We start from the raw sequence: 19,200 nt of genomic DNA, 5'->3' as shown, positions 1-19,200 counted from the left end.
GCTGCCGGACAGCAGAAAAGGAAGCTGGTTGCTTCTGTGTTAGGTGTAGGGACATTTATGTTGGCCATGCTAGACACATCAAGGGAAACCGCCTGCGTAGGATATGCGCAAGTGCCCAACACAACCCTCCTCCTCTGGGTAACTTCAAAGTGTGACCCTCCTGCTCTGTTTGAAGGTGTCTGCAACAAATGGTACAACCTTGGCTCCTTTGTGGAGAGGCAATTAGTCTGAGTCCCATTTACATCTCCCAGTCTGGACTGCCTTCACAGTGTCTGAGATTGCCCTTCCTTCCACACTGTCTCTTACCTCACTGGCAGCCTCTGCACTGACCATACCCTAGGGAACCAAAGGGCCTCTTGCCCCAAAACCTAGCCCAATCCAAATGGTATCTCCTCTGCACAGACCGTTTCTGCCACGGCACAGCATCATCTGATAACCACAAACATGTGTCTGGCTGTAAGCACCCATATCTTCATACATCAGGTTACAGTGGGCTGAAAACCCTGTGAAAGTCATCTTGTAGGTGCACAGAAAAGACCACCTCTCTGACTTCTGTTTGCAAATGGAGTAATTTCTGATGTGCCCTTAGCTAATCCTTGCTGACACACTCCACGGTGGTGTACTGCACTTGCCTCCTCCCTGGCCAAGGAGGATAAACACACTGCAACAAAATGTTGTTCTCCAGAGACCATGACAGCATCGTGTTCCCCCTTGGCCCAAGACAGAGCACTGGGAAGGTCTCAATTTCCCCATCTATTGCCTGGATGAGCCAGAAAACCCAAGGTGAATTTTGGCACACCATGCCCTGGAGTCAGGTCTTAGCATCCTGAAGAACATCGACCCATCCAGACCTCAGGCAGCCTGTGGTAAGTGCCAGTCCGGAAAGAGGTGCCCCCGCAGCCTTGCCCAGCCGGGGCCCGGCGCCGCCCGCGGGCAGGGCAGGGCGGGCCGCTGTCCGCGGTGCTGAACCCGGCCCGGCTCGGGCTGCAGCACCCTTTGCTCCGCCGGTTGGCCCGGGACTCCCGCACCTGACCCGGTTCATGTCCCAGGGGGAGGTCGGGTGTCAAGAGGCCACTTCGGATGTGGCTGAATTGTAGCTGCAAATTGAACGGGGTGGAGGGAGAAGTGGGTTTTAAGAGGGAAAAGGGCTCTTCCCACTCCCATGTTCCACCAGCAGTGGTGGCAAGTCTGGGCACCGAACAACTTGAACTGAGTGTGACTATCTGAGTCCAAACTGGGCCTTTTCTGTGAAGGGTGGGAGCACGAACCACCAAATCCAGGCCACAGACATGGCACAAACACAAATGGCACAAGGCCTTCTACTCCAGTGCTATGTGGACATGTAGGTGAAAGCCCTAGGGCTCAAGATGCATGTTTAAGGCATTGGTCACAAAGCAAGAACATCAGGCTCCTACGGCTGTATTTATGCTCTAGTATTAATATCTCATATCTATGTGTTTTTTCAGCACTAATAATGGCTATGTGTATGAATTGAGGTTTCTCCATAAAGCCAGACTGGATTCATCAAAGAATGTCATAGTTGAAGCAGCTTTCAGCACTTCTGGGGACTTCTAGGAGCACAGGAGAGGTCTTCGGTTAGATTCTATGATTTAACAGAATATGCAAGGGCTAGAGCACGGTGTGTCAGCCTTTTCAGTGAAGACAGGCAGCCTCTCCCTGCAGAAGGTGGGGATCTCCCACCCCAAGAGTTGCCTCACCCTCTTGTATGGAGCCCCTGGGGTGTGTGCTCTAAAAGGCCATGTCAGATCACCACAAACAAACTGCTCATTTTTGATCTGTTCCCATTGTGAATATCTCCACCCTGTATGAGCACAGTGCTACTTATTTGAGATGGGTGTGGCATTAATATTTCTGTTTATTTTTGTTAGTTTAAATGTTTACATTTGAACATGAAAACAGTCATCTTTGTCAACTCCCAGAATGGTTTGAAGCAGCAAAGAGATAGGCTTTAAAATAATGCATTTGTGTGAGGTCCTTAATCCCTTTCTATAATTTCTGCCTCCTTTGAGTAATAACGTGTCCCTACTCCAAGGCTGCTGTCATATCTATGCATATAGACACTCAGAGGAGACTATCTCTCCATGTAACCTGTGCTGACAATTTCCCCCTCCATCGCCATTGCTGACCTTGGCCAAGGTCACTGCAAAGGAAGAGGCCTCACTAAAGGGCTTCTTTGGTCGCTTCAAACAGAGCTGGAGATCAGCACATTAAAAAAAAAAAAAAGGATAGAAGAAAGGAAGATTACTTTAAAAAGTAGCTTGGAATGTGTTAGTCAGAGTAGCATGAGTCAGAGTATGCAAAGGTAGAGCAATCAAGGTTTTGCTGTACACTTCTAGGTACTTACACACATCAAGATTGGGGTTTTTTATCAGTTTCAGGATCTTGTCTGGATGAACAATACTCAACCAGTGCAAGACAGCATTTTCTCAGTCGGAACCCACCTCAAATGGTCATTCCTCCCTACCTAAGTATTTGATTCTGATCAACATGCATGGTTACCTTACAAAGAGGAGGTACACTGGCCAGATAACCAAGCAGGTTGTTGTACAGCTTAAATTTTCTTTAGCATGGAAATAAGAAGTTACACACTAAGAAGTACTATTTAAAAATCAACTTATTTATACTATTTAAAGCACATATGCAGACATGCATGTCAATTTACATTCAGTACATTTCCTCAGCTTTTAAAATAATGAGCATTTAGCTTTTTCTCACAGAATCACAAAGAATCCCTCGGTTTGAAAAAACCTTTGAGATCATTAATTCCAACCGTTCCTGTCCTCTACTAAACCATATCCATAGGCACCTAATCTTCCCATCTTTTAAATACATCCAGGTTCAGTGACTCTGTCACCTTCCTCCCTGGGCAGCCTGATCCAGTTCCTGATAACCCTTTCAGTGAAATTTTTTTCCTAATGTCTAATCTGAACCTGCCCTGGCACACCTTGGATTCATTCCCTCTCATCCTATCACCTGTCATCTGGGTGAAGAGACCAACACCCACCACTCTAAAACTTCCTTTCAGGTAGTTGTAGGCAGTGATAAGGTCTCTTCTCTTCCCCAGGCTAAACAACCCCAGTTCCCTCAGCCACTCCTTATACAATTTGCTCTACAGACCCTTCACCAGCCTGGTTGCCCTCCTCTAGACATGCTCCAGAACCTCAATGTCTTTCTTGTAGTGAGGACCCCAAACTAAACACAGTACTTGAGATGCAGCCTCATCAATGCTGAGTACAGGAGCATAATCTCTTCCCTTGACCTGCTGGCCCCGCTGTTTCTGACACAAGCCAAGATGCCATTAGCATTCTTGGCCACCTGGGCACACAACTGGCCCATATTCACTTGGCAGTCAACCAACACCCCCAAGTCCTTTTCCAACAGGCTATCTTTCTAGCTCATCTTCTCACCTCAGTTTTGCTGAACAGCTATGTTATGCTGCTTTGGCTGGAGTTCTTGTTCATATAAATCTGCATTAAGGGACACAGAATCAGATGTGTGGCATCAGTTCTCTTTATCCATTCCATTTGCACATAAAAAACAACTGTGAACCCTGGGTTGTCAATATCATTATAAAGTTACTGCTGCTGTCTTTAATAACAACAGCCAGAAACAGATGAGCTTGGAAATCTGACTGAAGATTAGTTTGAAGTATTTCACTCTTGAGATGAAATTGTGTCTTTGTGGTACACAGTTACTTTATGGATCCTATTATATTAGGAGAGAAAAGTATGGGCTACTTTCACACTGAAAATACATGCCAAGCAGGACTGAAAGGTCTACACAGACATTGTCATGAGAAGAAAAAAAAAAAAAAAAAAAAAAAAAAAAAAAAAAAAGGAAGAAAAAAGATACAGAGATAAAAAAGCATACTTCAAAGCACCAAAATTATACCATTTTGCATAAGTGTATGTCTATTGAAAGGGGTTCCAGCTGGTATGATTAGATTAATGTTATTACCTAACATAAATATAATGGAAACAGCTGTACTTTCTATCTACCTAAAGGATCATGGTTACATTAAATCTCCATTGATTTTCAAGCTACAAATACAGGAGTACAATAGTAGGTAAGAGACTTGTGGATTTTCAAATCATCTTTGGATCTTCTAATGGAAATGTCACTGCTGTTTCATGTTAGCATCATGATGCAGAATTGTTTTGAGTTGGAAGTACTGTTCTGCTTTGCTTTGCTCCATTTTGTTCCAATGTACAAATGCTGATCTCCTTCCTTCTTCATCCAGGAAGCTACAGTGAAGCATTATACAATCTGGACCAGTCCAGGAGGGCATGTAGATAGATGCTTTGAGCAGAAGTTATTGAATAAGAGTCTTCTCTGTCCATGGCTCAGCCGTTGAGTTACGCTGGATTCACACTTGCTTCCATTAGCTGTCTCAGTCAAGCTACACTTCTGCAAGAATAGAACTGCTTGAACCAAAAAAGGGAGATTAAAACTCCACTGGGGGAAGGAAGGAGATACCCAAAAGCATAATGACTTAGGAGCTGCCTTGAAAAATACCATGTTTGGCTTTGAAGGCACTTGGACACAGCTGACCCAAGTATTTCCCAGCTTTGGTGGGGACTCTAGCCACAGACACAGCCAGTAAGAAGGCTCTGATGTCCTCATCTACATTGTAACAACCAGTTCTCCTCCATTTCCAAGGTGTTGGTATACACCCTGTGGACTGTGAGTCCAGAAAGTTAGGAGACACATTGTAGCAGTCCTGAATAAAACACTCTCAGAGAAGGACGTGCACAACACAAGGTACCCTTCACACATAAGCATCCCACAGTGAGTAGCTGATTATTTCTGTTAAGGGAAGTCTATCTCACCTTTCTGTAAAATGGCTGCTTCTGAATCAGCTACGAATCCATGATGTCACGCAACATTACAGCTAACAGCTCTCAGACTGGACTGATAAGGCCTTCATGCCTTGTTAAAACATCTGCATGTTTTCTTCCTTGCACAACATATTGACAAACTGACCACACATCCTACTGCAAAAAGCCACACAGTCTTGCCTGTAAGGAACTCTCCTCTGAAGGGGCTTTTTTGTGGGTACTCCACTGGAGCACAGACTCCATGCCCTGGATAGGCAGTCTCAGTGCCTTGCTTAGGGACTCGGCTCTGCAAACTAGTGCAGCATCACAGCATGCAGCCTTCTTGACTTTCAGAAACCTTTCTGGGACTGTGTTTGTGCAAATACATTATATTTACACTCAGTGATAAATCTTTGTTAATGAGGCTGCAGCATACTTGCTGTCTTTTCTGATAGCATCTGTGCTTTGGATCAATGGCAACATCACATGTCATCTTTAGGAAAAAAACCCCTGGATGGAGGTTCTTGTGTTTAAAAGCAGAGGTACAGGGGCCAAGCAGTATATGTTTACCCCTCGAAAGGTGTGGAATTTGGGAGTCCATGGGAACCTTGCACAAATATGGGGGGGCTAAGGGGAGAATGACTGAAAAAACCCCAAGGTGGATTAGCCATTGCTCCATTAGCCATTGCTAACATTAGCCTGGGCCCACAGTGGTAATGCAACCTTTCAACTGCAGCAGACTGTAGCTCTGCATGGTGGAGATCTCCTTCTGCTAACCTTTGGCACAAGAGATACAGAATTATAGAACCATAGAATATCCTGAATTGGAAGGGACCCATAATATGGAGGCCTTCCTTAGATTCTCAGGACTAAAGTGATTTTTGCATTGGTGAGAAAAAAATGGGTTAATGTCTGAAGGCCAAAAGACTCAAAGGTCTCCTGTATATGTCTCTTCCTCTGCTAATCTATAGCAATTAAGATATATAACATAAGCATTCATGCAAAACAAAAGAAGATAATAAACTGAGGCTAGATGAAAACTGGTATTTGCACATGTCAGCTTCTAGTCAGTAGCCACTGATTAACAAGTTCTAGCAAATCTTCATTTTATCTTCTGGAGGGCGTTGCAAAGGATTCCCATCTCACCTGGAAAGGAAAGAATCAAAGCAGTTAATCCTACAGATAGCCCATTTCTAGAACTGCTGTATATGTTTACCCTTTCTATCCATTCTCTGAAAGAATAAAGTGAACAAAGAAGTACTGGATTGGACAAAGTTATTAGTATCTTATAGAGTGAGTTTCTTGGGGTCAGCCCGTGGCCTTCACCAGCCATACCAGGATGGCTCACAGGATCAGGAATGCTGCCTTTTAGCAGGCTAGTCAATGTTAGGGGGGAAACATATCAGAAAAAAAAAGGCTAAGATGGCAAAAGGAAATGTGATTAAAAGCAAACTTTTCTTTTATTTTCTTTCTGAAAACAGCTACAGCCACACATCAGAATCCATTACAATACCCTCTGAACTTCCCTAGCACCTCCACTACAACCAGATTATTTCAGATGTAACAAGCTACAGTCAAGTGGAAATACTATTTTGAAGCTTGGCTAGAATTAGGAAGCAATTTTTTCACCAGAAAGGATATGTGGGCTGCTTGAACTTGGTCAGGCTCAGAGCATTAAATGCAACCAGACGAAATCTGCTTTGTGGTTGCTATTTCTGATCCAACTTTTGAGAAATCCAAGGCAAAAAATCTGTAGCTCCTTACTATTGATGGTGTCAGCTAAGTTCTTCAGCTGTTTTGCATTGTCCAAGACTTCAATCCTCTGGGTGTAGGGATTGTACCGAACAGAGAAAGGACGAGGGATCGTTTGAGCAAATTTCCTGAGGGAAAAAGACAGAAATGCATACAAACTTGAAAAACTCCTTCTTTCAGAAACTCATTTTTTTCTGGTGTGTGCATTTGGTGAGGGGAATAAGAAAATCTGTGAGAGGAAATAACTGAAATTCCTGCTGAGTGATCAGCATTCTCTAACATGCTTGAATATGCATTTGTCCTTACCACCTTTGGTTTTTTCCAAACAGGACTAATTATGCTATTGGCATGGCAACACTGCTCCTGGTATAGGCCAACTATGCAGCTATTGGGATTTGCCAAACTTGAAAACCTCATTTTCCTTTCAGTAATGTAAAATATAGGAAACCTGATCCAAGTCTGCAATTTCTGGGAAAGTAAGGTCAAGTACCTATGCCATCCTGGCATACCAAGCAGCAAGCAGAGTAACTTCTGGCATGGTTGCTAGCAGCTTCAAGGTCATTGAAAAGATAGGAGATAATCAATGGAGAGAAGCAGCATTCTTGCAACCCCTTATTTGGAGCTTTCCCTTCTGTAAAATAGTTAAATCCATGGCAGAAACATTAAGATTTTTGTGTCTGGGGAAAACATTAATTTGCATAACCACAGGGCTGTGGAAAGGAGGACTCTGAATGGGATGAGATGGTCAGAGCTATTGTTTCAGATTCCTTGTAGACCCCAGCAGGATACTGGCTTATATATCTGCTTTGGATTACTGAAGTTATTGCTGAAAAAGGAAAGAAAGCACGCAGGAGTCGATCATAGAGCTCCACTATACAGACTGTGTGACACAGCGTGGTAAATCCCATATGCCCATAACAGTGGAAGATGCTGGACACCAACTCCACATTGATTCTTCACTTGGTCCTAATTATTATCAGCTAAGGACATTGCCTTAAAGAATTCAGTTTGAGCAGACCACCAGGTGTGACAGTGGGAAAAAAAATTATATTGGCTAGGATGAAAGCCCATAGTGGCATCAGTCCAGTTTTTCTTATAGGAGAAATCCACATTAGAAGACAGTCTTCCTAAGTCTCAGCTGGAGGAGATGTCCTAATTAGAAGATGGATACCTTAAACTGAAATATTTTAAATCAGCCTAAATATTTTAGGTCAGCTTTTTCAGGGAGGTTTTCCATTGCACACAAACACACATGTCCAGGTACGAGCCACGAATGCAGGCACTGGATGAACCCCCAGACATTTATTCCAATTTAACCAGTTTTCCAATTTGGTCCCTGATATAATTAAAAGAAGCTCCAAGATCATTTTTATAGTGTGAGACAGTATCTTCCATTTTCTCAAGGAACTTGCTTCTTGGTTAAAGAAGTATACAGAGGAGATAGAAACTACATGCAGTATATTAATAGCACAAACCAGAAGAGAAGGCAATCTTTCTCAGGCATTGCCCTAGAGAACAAGGCAGAAGGTGATGCTGCAGGCTTGTGACAATTGAGGAAGAAGAAGGGGAGGTAGTTAGGAAGACTTTGGAGCTGGGGAGCCTGGGGCAGCAGAATATCTTAGGTCTTGGTATGTGTTTATCTGTGGATGGGAGACAGAGAGAGAGCAGAGACTGCAGGTCTGGGACAAGTCCCTGTGTGGCATTTCCAAGTGAAAAATTTGTTAAGCATGAACCTAGGCTAACCCCCAGTGGTTTGGCTAGCATTCAGAAACATGGTGGCAGGAGGCATTACACAGAAATAGAAATATTACTGTGAGGTGAAAACTAAGCTGAACCCCAAACACAGTCTGAGCCAATCCTGTTTCACGAACAAGAACTGAACCTGGACCATTTTTTCAAAGTTTTTGTGGAACTCAAAACTGAATCTGTTTTTCAGTCACAGATGACTGAAAGATTTACTGTGTAGCGCTGTAGTGTTGTAAACACACTGCTGGTAACAAGCTGGATGCTCTGTATTAAGCTAACCACACAGGCCTCAGGAGTGGGTTTATTAGGCTTGCTTGCAGTCTTGTGTAGCTGTAATAGCAGTTGTCTAATGACCATGCAGCTATTAACTAATTTGGTTTAGTTTTCCTTAATTCTCAGTAACTGTGTGCTATAATGCCTATCGTTAATAATTTTACATAGGCAGGAATAGCTGCATAGAGTGAACTAAGTCTGACCCTAAAGTAGTGATGCCATGTAAAGGAGTGTGGGCTGATAACAGAGGCCCTAAAGGTGCAGGCACAGGATGATGTTGGTTGTCCCCAGGCTATCAACAACTCTCCACTGGTCAGTTATTCATCATAAAGCAAACTTAGGAGCTGAGGAAAAAGAAACAGCTTTAGATGAAACAAAATGGAAAAAGAAAACCATTTTTAACATAAATTGTTAAATCAGAAGTAACATTGATTTGCAGACCAATACAGAAGGAGAAAGATGTTAGGAAACATAAAAATGCCCCTGAGGAAACCTTGGGCTGAGGAGGAAAAAAGGAAGTATCAACACCATCCACCTCCTCTAGAAAGCAAGGAAGAAGTTCCATTAATTAACATCACAGATCTGCCCTTGCTCTGAAGACCTCAAGATGCTGATTACTTGACAACTCCACCCCACTACCAGACTGTTGACTTAAGACAGAAAGGAAAGAATGTATAAGGTATGTTCCCCTTACTGACCATAACATGATTTTGACTGTATCAATGGCTTTGTCTCTTAAACCATTGCTCAATGTTTTCTAATTCCTCTCAAAACATTACTGCCAATTCAAGACTTGTGATGGCAATGGGATCCATCATATTTGCAGTGGACATTTCATTATATGGAATGACTGGGTTACCTTAGCTTTTCTTTTGCATCTTTAAAACTTTCAGCAACATAGTAGATAGGCTGGAACTCAGTAACTGGGTACTTCTGCACAGCAGTCTTCTCCAGGACAAGTGGCTGAATCTCCGGCTTGCCTGATAAACTATACTATGAGCAAAAGGATAATAAATCTTTTTCAGTTAAAAAGTGCTTGAATTTGTTGTGAAAGAAAGATAGAGTTACTGAATGTCACCCCGTTTCCAAGAGGAAAAAACTGCTCCAGTGCAATACCGTGATAATGTCACTTACTAGGCAAGAAGGAGGTATGTGTCCCCTGTGTATGCATACATTGACACATTAGAAGCATGACATTTAATGCTGCTTATATGCACAACATATGAAGACATCTAGAAATTTGATTAATTATAAACATCTTTGAAATGCTGTTTTATAGAACACACCTGCAGCTCCCCAAATGAAGACAGCAGCCCTGCACCATATGCCTTGAGTGAATCGCCTTCCTTACATAGTCCAAACTCCACCGTAAACCAATAAACCTAGCAAGAAAATTAGACAGAAAATATGATTCCTTGATCAAAAATAACAGGAGCACATGATAAATTTGAATACATTTGGAGTTTACAAGGTTAAATTCCTATTTTAAAAGTTGCAATGTTTCAAATATCAACTGTATAAATACAATAAATATCCCCACAGACTGAAATTCTTCACCTAGAAGGATCACAGTGTTAGACTTAATGTGCCTGCAAATCAATTCAGTTCCCTGACAAGCACAGTTGTGTTTTACTGAGCTTACATTTTTTAGCAGAGGGGAGACAATGGAACTATAGCAACCCAGTTGAAGTTTGAACCTTGGTTGACAGATGTGTCCTGTTTCACACAGAGTATATCTAGCTGCATCAGCAGGAGAGGGAATGGGCTGTTAGTGCAATATTGAAGGAAGATGGTGTGTTGACTATCTTAACTTCTTGGCCTATCATTTTGAAAGGATACCTGCTCTGGCTTTGAAGAACTATTTTATTTATCTGAAACAGCAAGGATGATGCAATTCTTTGCCCAGGTTAGTTGGCACTGGGGACACTAATCTCACAGGCATCTTCTTGCAATTCTGGATCTCAGTAGTTTCAGAATATGATTCAGGTGAAGCACACTGACTGCAGAAGACATTATCTGCCTAGCAGGGTGGAAGAGAAGGGACATTCATTGGTAGAATTACTGAAGCTTCCTCCTGAAATCTCCTGGGGGTATGTGGCCTCTTCTTGCCCAATATTTGTGCTGGAGGAAAACTTGTCCGGGTTTCTGTGTTTAATCACAATTGCCACTTTGAATAAGGGGTCCCAGAGTTATTTTCCTTTAATGCAACTGTTTCAGGGTGGGGTTTTCCAATCATGGACTTCACTCTGTTCCCATTCAACTCTATGGGAGTTCTATCAGTGACTTCAGTGGCTGCAGAATTAAGACAACACAGGGTGCTTTGGAAAACTGAGCCCTCATTTATTGAATTACCGTAGCAAGTTTCTCGATGAAATCATCTGGAGCTCCCAGAGATGCCAGTCCAATTTCCTGTAACAATAAACCATTATTCTTCAAGCTGTTTATTGTGAACATTCTTCCTGTCTTGTCTTATGTAATTTCTCACATTTTAAATGTTACCATCACTTACTACCACACACAAATGTTTACAGGACATGTTCCTATCGTGCAACATCGATTTTAAACCAGAAATCTATCCAGAAATGAACAAAGGGTCCTGTCCAAATGTCATTTACAAGGCATGATCCTTTGTGCCTGCTACGGATCCCACGGAGTTCAAATAAAATTCTCCTACTGCTTTGACAGGCTTTTGATGAAGTCCACAATGCACACCCCAGAGAATAATATGGTGCAAAGGAGGTAAATCAGTCACACCCACACACCTTGGATATTTCTCTTTGTTTTGATGGGCCCTGATTACGGGAGTTTTCCTGGAGCCTTGAATGAGGTGTTTGGGGTTTTTTTCTGAATGACAGGGAACAATTTGAAAGAGTTTATTCATACCTTAGCTAACAGAGATTTTCCCATGAGGAATACAGTAACTGGATTCAGAATACAGCCACACAGGACTGTAAATAACCAGATACTAGTTTGCTCTAGTGAGGACTGCACAGTGCAAAATCAGAGCCACCCACACCCCAAAAGCATCAGAGCAAAAATCACCATGTCAAATCCTAATAAACCAAGGTGCTGTAGGGCTTATCTTGAGGGAAACCTCAGTTCTGGGGAAGGGCAGAGCCTGCGGGCAATACTGAGTGCTTACAAAATCCATCAAGTTGACTTTTGCCATGTGAGCAGAATGTTACATCAAATCCATTTTCCTTCCCTCCTTCCTTCCTTCCTTCCTTCCTTCCTTCCTTCCTTCCTTCCTTCCTTCCTTCCTTCCTTCCTTCCTTCCTTCCTTCCTTCCTTCCTTCCTTCCTTCCTTCCTTCCTTCCATCCTTTCCTCCCTTCCCCCTTCTCTTCCTCCCTCCCTCCCTTCCTCCCTCCCTATCCTCCATCCTCCTTTTCATCCTTCTTTTCAGCCTTTTTTGTCTTTTTTTTCTTGCCTTTCTCTTTCTCTCCTTCCCCTTCTTTTCCCTCTGTCGTACTCTGCCTCTCTGCCTTTTCAAGTTTTCTGTTAAGATGCAGCCAAAAATTTACTCCTTCATCAAGATTTGGATTCTTTTCCAGAGAAATTAACACTACCAAATAGAAAGATCCTCTCCAGCCTTCTGCCATGCTGGCAGCTGGGACAGTTCCCCACTTTACTCAGCCTCCTCTGTGTCTTCAATAGAAAACAAACAAAAAGGTCTTCACTTTCCCTAACATTTGGACTGCAGTGTGGGTCAATAATTCATGTGACTCATAAGCTATTTAACTTTGCTCGAAAGATCAACATCTACAAAAAGGTTTTAGATTATGGCTTCACAAAGGTTTTTCCTGTAAAAAAACAACTCAACACAAGACAGACATTTGGAGTTTGCATGGATGAGTTCACCTAAAAGATTTGTGTCAAGATTTCAAGCAATAAACAAATCAGCCTTGTCAGCTCTTAAAATATTAATAAATGCCCCACCCCTCATAGCTCTTGCTTCATCCTCTGAGTTACCTAGTATCTGATGTGATTGTTTATAAAAATAGTAAAACCACTGAGCAACTTACCTGGGAAAACTGAGCAAAACTGGGATCAGCAAAAAGAGGCACATGTCCTAGCAGCTCATGGCAAATATCACTGCAGGAAAACATGACATCTTACTAATGTTTATTTAGGAAAAATCCATCAATTCTGGATGAATGCCCTCAAGTCAGCACATAGTAGAGATAGTCAGGAGTGCTGTGTATTTGCTCCTACCAGTTAATAATGCTCAGAATTCATGGGAAAACACTTTGCTCTAAAATTATTCTTGTGATGGAAAGGCTTGCACACTCCAGGGTTTTCAGTAATTTTTTCATCATACATACCTCAGACTTGATTTTTTTTTCCTTATGAAAGAAACCCATGTATTCAACGGCCCAACCAATTCAGGAAACCTCAGAAAGAAATCACCCCACAAAGGGAATATGGACTTTTCAGTCTCAAGGACAAGAAACCTTTTTAGATTAAGCTCAGGTTACCCTAGTGTCAATATGTACCTCAAGAGCTCAGCTCTAGACCGTGTTTAGGCCTACAGCCTCCCACTGAGAGGTAGAAGCTTATTCCTCCTCAGGTAGGACTATTTTCATCAGAAGTTGAAGTTTGAAGGTGGACAGGAACGTTTAGGGGAAAAACTCATTGAGGAACTGCTAGATTTTTCCAAGACAGAGAAGTTGTTTGGTGAGATTGAAAGGGGAGATGGATAAGATGCTTGCAGGAGGGCAAGATCTATGGAAGATATTTCATCCTGACTTTGTGCACAATGAGAATGGGGTGAGGAGAAGCAGAGAGGAAAATCAGAACGGGGATAGAAAAATTGAGTGGATAAGGAGATTGTCTGAAGTAGGATACAAAAAAATGGTATGGGAGATGAGAAAGAATTGGAACAATATGAAGTAGAGGAAGAAAATTGTTTTGAAAATGGCAAGTGGAAAAGGACAATGGACAGGGACAGAGAGAAACACTACAATATAAAACTGAAAAAGAGAAAGGATCGATGATCTGGGCTTCCTTTCTGACAGAAGGCTGTTGGCAACATGTTGAGTCATTCCTGCACTCACATCACTCTTTAGGTGATAATAGCTAAGCTAAATGCCTCTGTACACTACTCTCTCACCTCCCAGCCACCACACAATCATGCCTTCAATAGCAAGTCTGTCTGATCAATCACATAAGAACTCACAGATTGTTAAAAACACTAGAAACCACCTGAAAATGTTCTCAGAAGAGAGTAGTTGCTTGGCCACTTTCCATTAGCTGTGTTCCCAGGAATGCCCCAGTGCCCCACATGTTTATTATCAGCTGGGCTGACCCTGGGCAGTCTGCTGCAACTTTACGTGCTTTCTGTTCCTGAGTACTTACGGCTCTGGTGTGTACATGGGTTTGGACGCGTGGCGAATATACTGCGTAGAGTGAAACACTCGGAACGCCAGCCCGGCCAGGAAATCACGGGAGGAAAGCAAACCTGCAACAGGACGCAGGCGAAACCCAGTGCAGGCTGCAAGGGGAAGAAAATGGCATCTTAACCTAGTATGCTTGATTTATCCTTATCCGGACTCCTCACAGTAGAAAAAAGTTTGTTAATTATTTTCTTTGCTCTCCCTATATTAGACAGAGTTTAGATATGAGAGAGCAAGGAATTTTCTAACACGTGTGTACCCCCTTCACAGTATATGAGCATCTGTACCATCGTGCCCCTGGAAGTTTTAGAGAGGGACTGAGGACACAGGTTAAGTGTTATGCCCAAAAAACACAGGAAACCTGTGATAAAGCAGGGACTGCATTTCCATCCCTGGAAGCACCACCCCCACTGACAGCTGAGGCCTTTAATTTGATCTGGTTCTTTTATACGCTTCAAACTTACTCTGCAAGAATTTTGAAATATCTTCAAGCTGGGGAATGTTGTCCTCCTGGTAGCCACAGTATTTCTCCAGCAGTGGAAACACGTGGTTGTGTTCATAACAAGCATGAGTTGGATAGAGACTCTTCAGCTCTCTGAAGACAGTGCCCCATGTTTTCTTTTCTTCTTCTGTGTAGGTGACTCGAGGAATAGGCTGGCCACTGAAAAGAAAATGGATACCATCCATAAGAGTGACAGAGAAAATGACCTGTGCCACCAGCATCATACCTAGGAGCTTTACATGGGCTGTTTCAGAACTGGTGGTGCAGGAGGGAAGATGCCTTTGGTCTGACATGCAGGTGAAAATGGAGCCTCACTTGCCCTTAGGCACAGGCTGGGAAGGACTCTATTGACCTCAGCTGAGATACTGGCCTTTAGACAGCTCCTTGCACTATTGTGGTAAAAATAAATTAGTGCTTATTTGTCTTAACAAGATCTTTTAAAATATTATCTCTTTGTTGGCTTCAATTTAGTTGCATTTCTAGATATGTACCAGCTGTTTTATTTCTTGCTCTAACAGATATTCCATTAATTGTTTTGGTTACAACAGGAAAGCCATCAGCTCCAAAAACCTCTGTTTCTTGGAGGGGCAGAGAAATTCTGATCCGTGCTTCATGCTGTAACAGATGCAGACTCCAGCCAGTTTGACTTTTTATAATTGTAATGAGTAATTTTGAGTCAAATCCCACCCTCAGGCCTCCATGTGCTTAGCTCATGTTGAAGCTAGCAGGAATTAGACAATCACAAGCAATGTAGTTTGGCCTCCTGTGAATAGTCAATTCCTTAGCAATAATGATAGGGCCATAGGTGAAGCCAGCAGCTTTGAAAAATCAAAGGCTTTTAAGTAACTTAATAGGGTTAACATCACTGCTGGAATAATGCTGGAGCTTTCTGAGCCCCAGAGACCCATTGTTAAACTCTTGATGACACCCCACCATCTCCCACTCCCTTATTTTTTTACTTGAGCCTCAGGGCAGCTCCTCTGGAGCACCATCATTTTCTGTCTGTCTGTATCAGCCCTCCTTGATCTATGGAGCTTTAAACATCATATTGAATTGAGGATTGCTGGGGAATTGTTCCTATAGCACTCTTAAGTAATCCTCAGTCACCTTGCAGGGCAACAGGGGGAAACTATGGCTTAAAGATCTTCCAAATTTCAATTAAAAAAAAATAATCAGTGAACAACAGGGTCTAAAGCAAAGGAAGGCAGAATGAAGAGGCAAACTAAAAGCAAAGGAAAGAGAATTCAGGAAAATGAGGCATTCAATAAAAATGACCAGTAAATGTTGTCAGAAGAGCAATGGCAAAGGAGAGAGGCAAAGAACAGGAGGAAAGAGAACAAAACAGGTGCCAAAGAAGGTACACAGAAGGGGATGAAATTGTTGGCAGGAAAAAGAGTACAAGACAAACAACCACAGACCCACCTCACCTTTGTAGCTGTCTTTGCAAGCTAAGCACATTTGCCTTTTTCTGATGCTTCCCAGAAAGCTTGATAATTTTGGTTTTCCCTTTCCTCCTGGCCAGTTCTCTGCACCTCTGTCCCGATTTGCTGGAGACACCCCTCTGACCTCTCCTCCCCATTGTAGATCCTGAAAGGCATGTCTGCCGGGTGTAACACCCAGGGCAAGGACATCACAAACCCATCTGGGCCTTCCTGAATCAACACCCAAAGTCACAAAACCTTCATGCCTTCTTTCCATAAACCCCAGAAGCCCAGACATGGGCTTTCACACCCTGTGTATTGCTCTGATATGGAAAGATCTTACTGGGAAGCCAAGAACTTTACATAGAAAGTGCTTTTGGAACATAGGTCCAGGTCTGTGTAGGCTGTTTCTGATGTCTCTGAGAATCTGGATAAAAGACTAAATATTAATTAGTTACATGTTGGAAAAGAATGGCTTCATCTTCTGAAGATGGTGTAAGTTTGAATCCTTGAGGGAACGGGTGGTTAACATGTTTTTTGTTTTAGTGTTTTGTGGGATTTGATGGAAACCTGAAAACTAGAGACCAGAATTTGCTGTCCATTATGCAGGAAAGGTAAATCTTCTGTGGGATACCTAGAAAAGGGGATTAGATCCATCCACATCTGGCCACAAAGCCTTATCCAAATTTTCCAGCTATAAATGGGACTCCTGACTTTTTTCACTTTCCATCAATCAGTCCAATTTGGTCTCTTATTTTGTGATTAGATGATTAGGTCTTTGGCTCAGGGACTATCCTGTGCAGAGCAGAGCCGTAAATGTACAACATATGTTATTTTATCCTTTGCAATCACAATTTTTACCAGTCTCAGCAAGAATCAGGCCTAGTAGTACTGATGTAAATGTGTGAGTGGCTCTGGGAACAGAATTTTATCTCCTCCAGATTTGATCACTGAAAGCAATCAAGCAGCCTGCTCTATCTGAATTTATCATCTCTATTCATTTATTTTTCTTGGGAAATGAAAGCCCAAATTGCTGATTGCAGCTGGGTCAGACCTGATAAAAGTAGAGTATCAGGCGCTGGATTAGCATCAGAACCATAAGTTATTAATTATTTTAATAGTGTATGCAGCTCCTGCTTTAATGTAAATGATAGGCACTCCTCCCCCAGTCCTGTTTTAATGGGGAGTGGTTTTATTCAATGCTCAGGTCTTTGTAGTAGCAACTGAGTCTGCTGCTCAATTAGACAACAAAGCCAATGAAAAGGGGTGTTGTGGGGAAAGAAGGGAGGCGATGTTCTCTTCTGAACATGTGCCTGGAACAATTTACTTTTGTTTTACTGCTATTTGGGAGTAAATGCATGAACAGGAAGACTCAAACACATAGCAGAGAAAAACCAACAGCAGGAGGACACTTGTGGGAAAATAGGGCTTGCCCGCAGGGTGAGAGCCCTAGGAGAGGGCAGGAGATGTGGGCATTGAGCACTCACTGCTTGTAGTTGTAGGCAATATCTGCAAATTCCTTCCTCCGGGCCCTGTACACTGGATCTTTGAACCCCTAAAGAGAAACAGCAATGGTCAGACCCTGTGTAAGTGCAGGTGGTGAACAGCCTTCCTCTCTCTCACCTAGCACCCTCAGGCACAGTTGATGCAGTCCAAGAAGTGCAGAAGGGTGAGTGCCTTCATCCTGTCTGGCTTTTCTGCTCCCTGCTTGCCCAGAGCACCAATCCTTCCCCACCTGTGGGGCCACCAAAGGAATCATTCATCTGCAGCCTCCCAGCACCTCTCACCCCCCAAGTCCTTACATTTTCTCATTTCCACATGCTACAAAAAAAGGAAACATGCTCATTTATAGTGCCAGTGCTCCTGCAAGAGCAATAAACCTCATTAACGGTACTCAGATAACCATGTCCTTCTGGTTTCTCAGGAAGCTTTTGCAGTTCCTAGCAGAGCTGGGCTGGCCTAGAGGAGCAGAATTAAACCACATTAGAAACACACTCTTCGACTCAGTCAGACTTTTTAGGCAGATTTTCAGCATGAACCACACTTAAAGGTGCTCATTTTCCAACTCTTAGAAGAACAGTAGGCACTTAGCAAGCCAAAAAGTACTATTTGCACTACAAATCCAACCATTTGAAGGGATTTGATTACTACAGACAATGTCTAATAGACCTTGTGGTTTGGAGCTTGACCTTTGCAGCTAATTACCACTAAAACCAGGGATAAGAAACATAATCTCTAAATCTTCATCTAGGATAGCCATTCTCAAATCCCAGTGTGCCTGCTATTTAGACTAAAAGTTCCTCAGGACTAAGAGTGTCTTCACCACCTAAAATGAAGAAATGGTCTTTCAAGTTAGGACATACTTCTGCGGGGCAAATGGCAACAACTCAGTGGGCACTGGGACAGTTCATGAATGCATCACTTAGTGCTGCATGGCACAACTGGACTGAGGGGCCACGAAATGCAACCAAGTACTACAGACAGCTGGAGTGCAGATCTAAGAGTGTGAGTCAAAAAGAGTCAGCCAGTGACCTAAGAAATTCTCTGCCCAAGATTAACCTGGCACAGAGGTATTTGTGATAAATCTCGTATCACTTTACTAAAAACACAGGGTCTTTTAATGTGTCTTTTTCTGCACTCTATGTACCATCATACCTACTTACCCCAGCAGCTGGGTTCTTTTTTAAGGCATTAACTGCTCATTAATTCTAGTAACTGAAGCAGAGATGCTTCATTCCTTTTAATTTATTTTCTATTTGTTTTGCCAAATTGTTCCTTTAATATTTTTTTTTATTTGTTTTGTTTCCTTTTACAAATACAATCTTGGTCTATTCCCACATGACACACAAGGGGGCCATTGACTCAGTGTATCTCCTTTCACTCTGCCTTTCATATGACCACACTGAACATCATGAATCATTGTACATGATACATAACACATCTCGAATTAAGCAATAGGTAGTGAATGACTAATCACACCATCTCAATTAAACTAATAGCAGCAATTTTTGTTGCGCTGCATGTAATTTTTTTATAATCACCCTATCTCAATTAAACTAATAGCAGCAATTTCTGTTGCACTGCATGGAACTCAGTGTGTTTTGACAAATGAAAATAAATTGTTGTTTGCTTGGAGAGGGAATAGAGGCAGAAAGTATTCTTGTATCTGGAAGACCTGAAAAACACTGAATAATGGAAAAAGCCAATGGACAATACATTTTGACTCTACCATTTAAACCACAGACTTTTGGAAACAGAGGCCTTTTTTCTTTCC

The 19,200-nt window shown here is 42.4% G+C and overlaps 2 protein-coding genes across 2 annotated transcripts in view; both read right to left on the bottom strand.

The window, feature by feature from the left end:
* LOC311198117 (tyrosine 3-monooxygenase-like) overlaps window positions 1-333 on the bottom strand; it is a gene marked incomplete at both ends in the record, with an annotated part of 31,499 nt that extends 31,166 nt beyond the window's left edge. Inside the window, one exon of the mRNA XM_084272014.1 lies at window positions 307-333. Within this exon, the coding sequence (XP_084128140.1) occupies window positions 307-333 (27 nt within the window). The remainder of the gene's footprint in view (window positions 1-306) is intronic.
* Window positions 334-5,710: 5,377 nt separating this feature from the next.
* Window positions 5,711-19,200, bottom strand: part of PAH (phenylalanine hydroxylase) — a gene marked incomplete at its 5' end in the record, with an annotated part of 36,032 nt that continues 22,542 nt past the window's right edge. Inside the window, 9 exons of the mRNA XM_084270872.1 lie at window positions 5,711-5,984; window positions 6,603-6,718; window positions 9,469-9,602; window positions 9,896-9,991; window positions 10,962-11,018; window positions 12,633-12,702; window positions 13,966-14,101; window positions 14,468-14,664; window positions 17,414-17,481. Coding sequence (XP_084126998.1) covers window positions 5,941-5,984; window positions 6,603-6,718; window positions 9,469-9,602; window positions 9,896-9,991; window positions 10,962-11,018; window positions 12,633-12,702; window positions 13,966-14,101; window positions 14,468-14,664; window positions 17,414-17,481 — 918 coding nt within the window. The 3' untranslated portion in view covers window positions 5,711-5,940. The remainder of the gene's footprint in view (window positions 5,985-6,602; window positions 6,719-9,468; window positions 9,603-9,895; window positions 9,992-10,961; window positions 11,019-12,632; window positions 12,703-13,965; window positions 14,102-14,467; window positions 14,665-17,413; window positions 17,482-19,200) is intronic.

This window comes from Gallinula chloropus (assembly GCF_964237585.1).
Source record: "Gallinula chloropus genome assembly, chromosome: 1".
NCBI lineage: Eukaryota > Metazoa > Chordata > Aves > Gruiformes > Rallidae > Gallinula > Gallinula chloropus.
The sequence above is the reverse complement of the archived record's forward strand: the minus strand, read 5'-3'. Positions and strand labels throughout refer to the sequence as shown.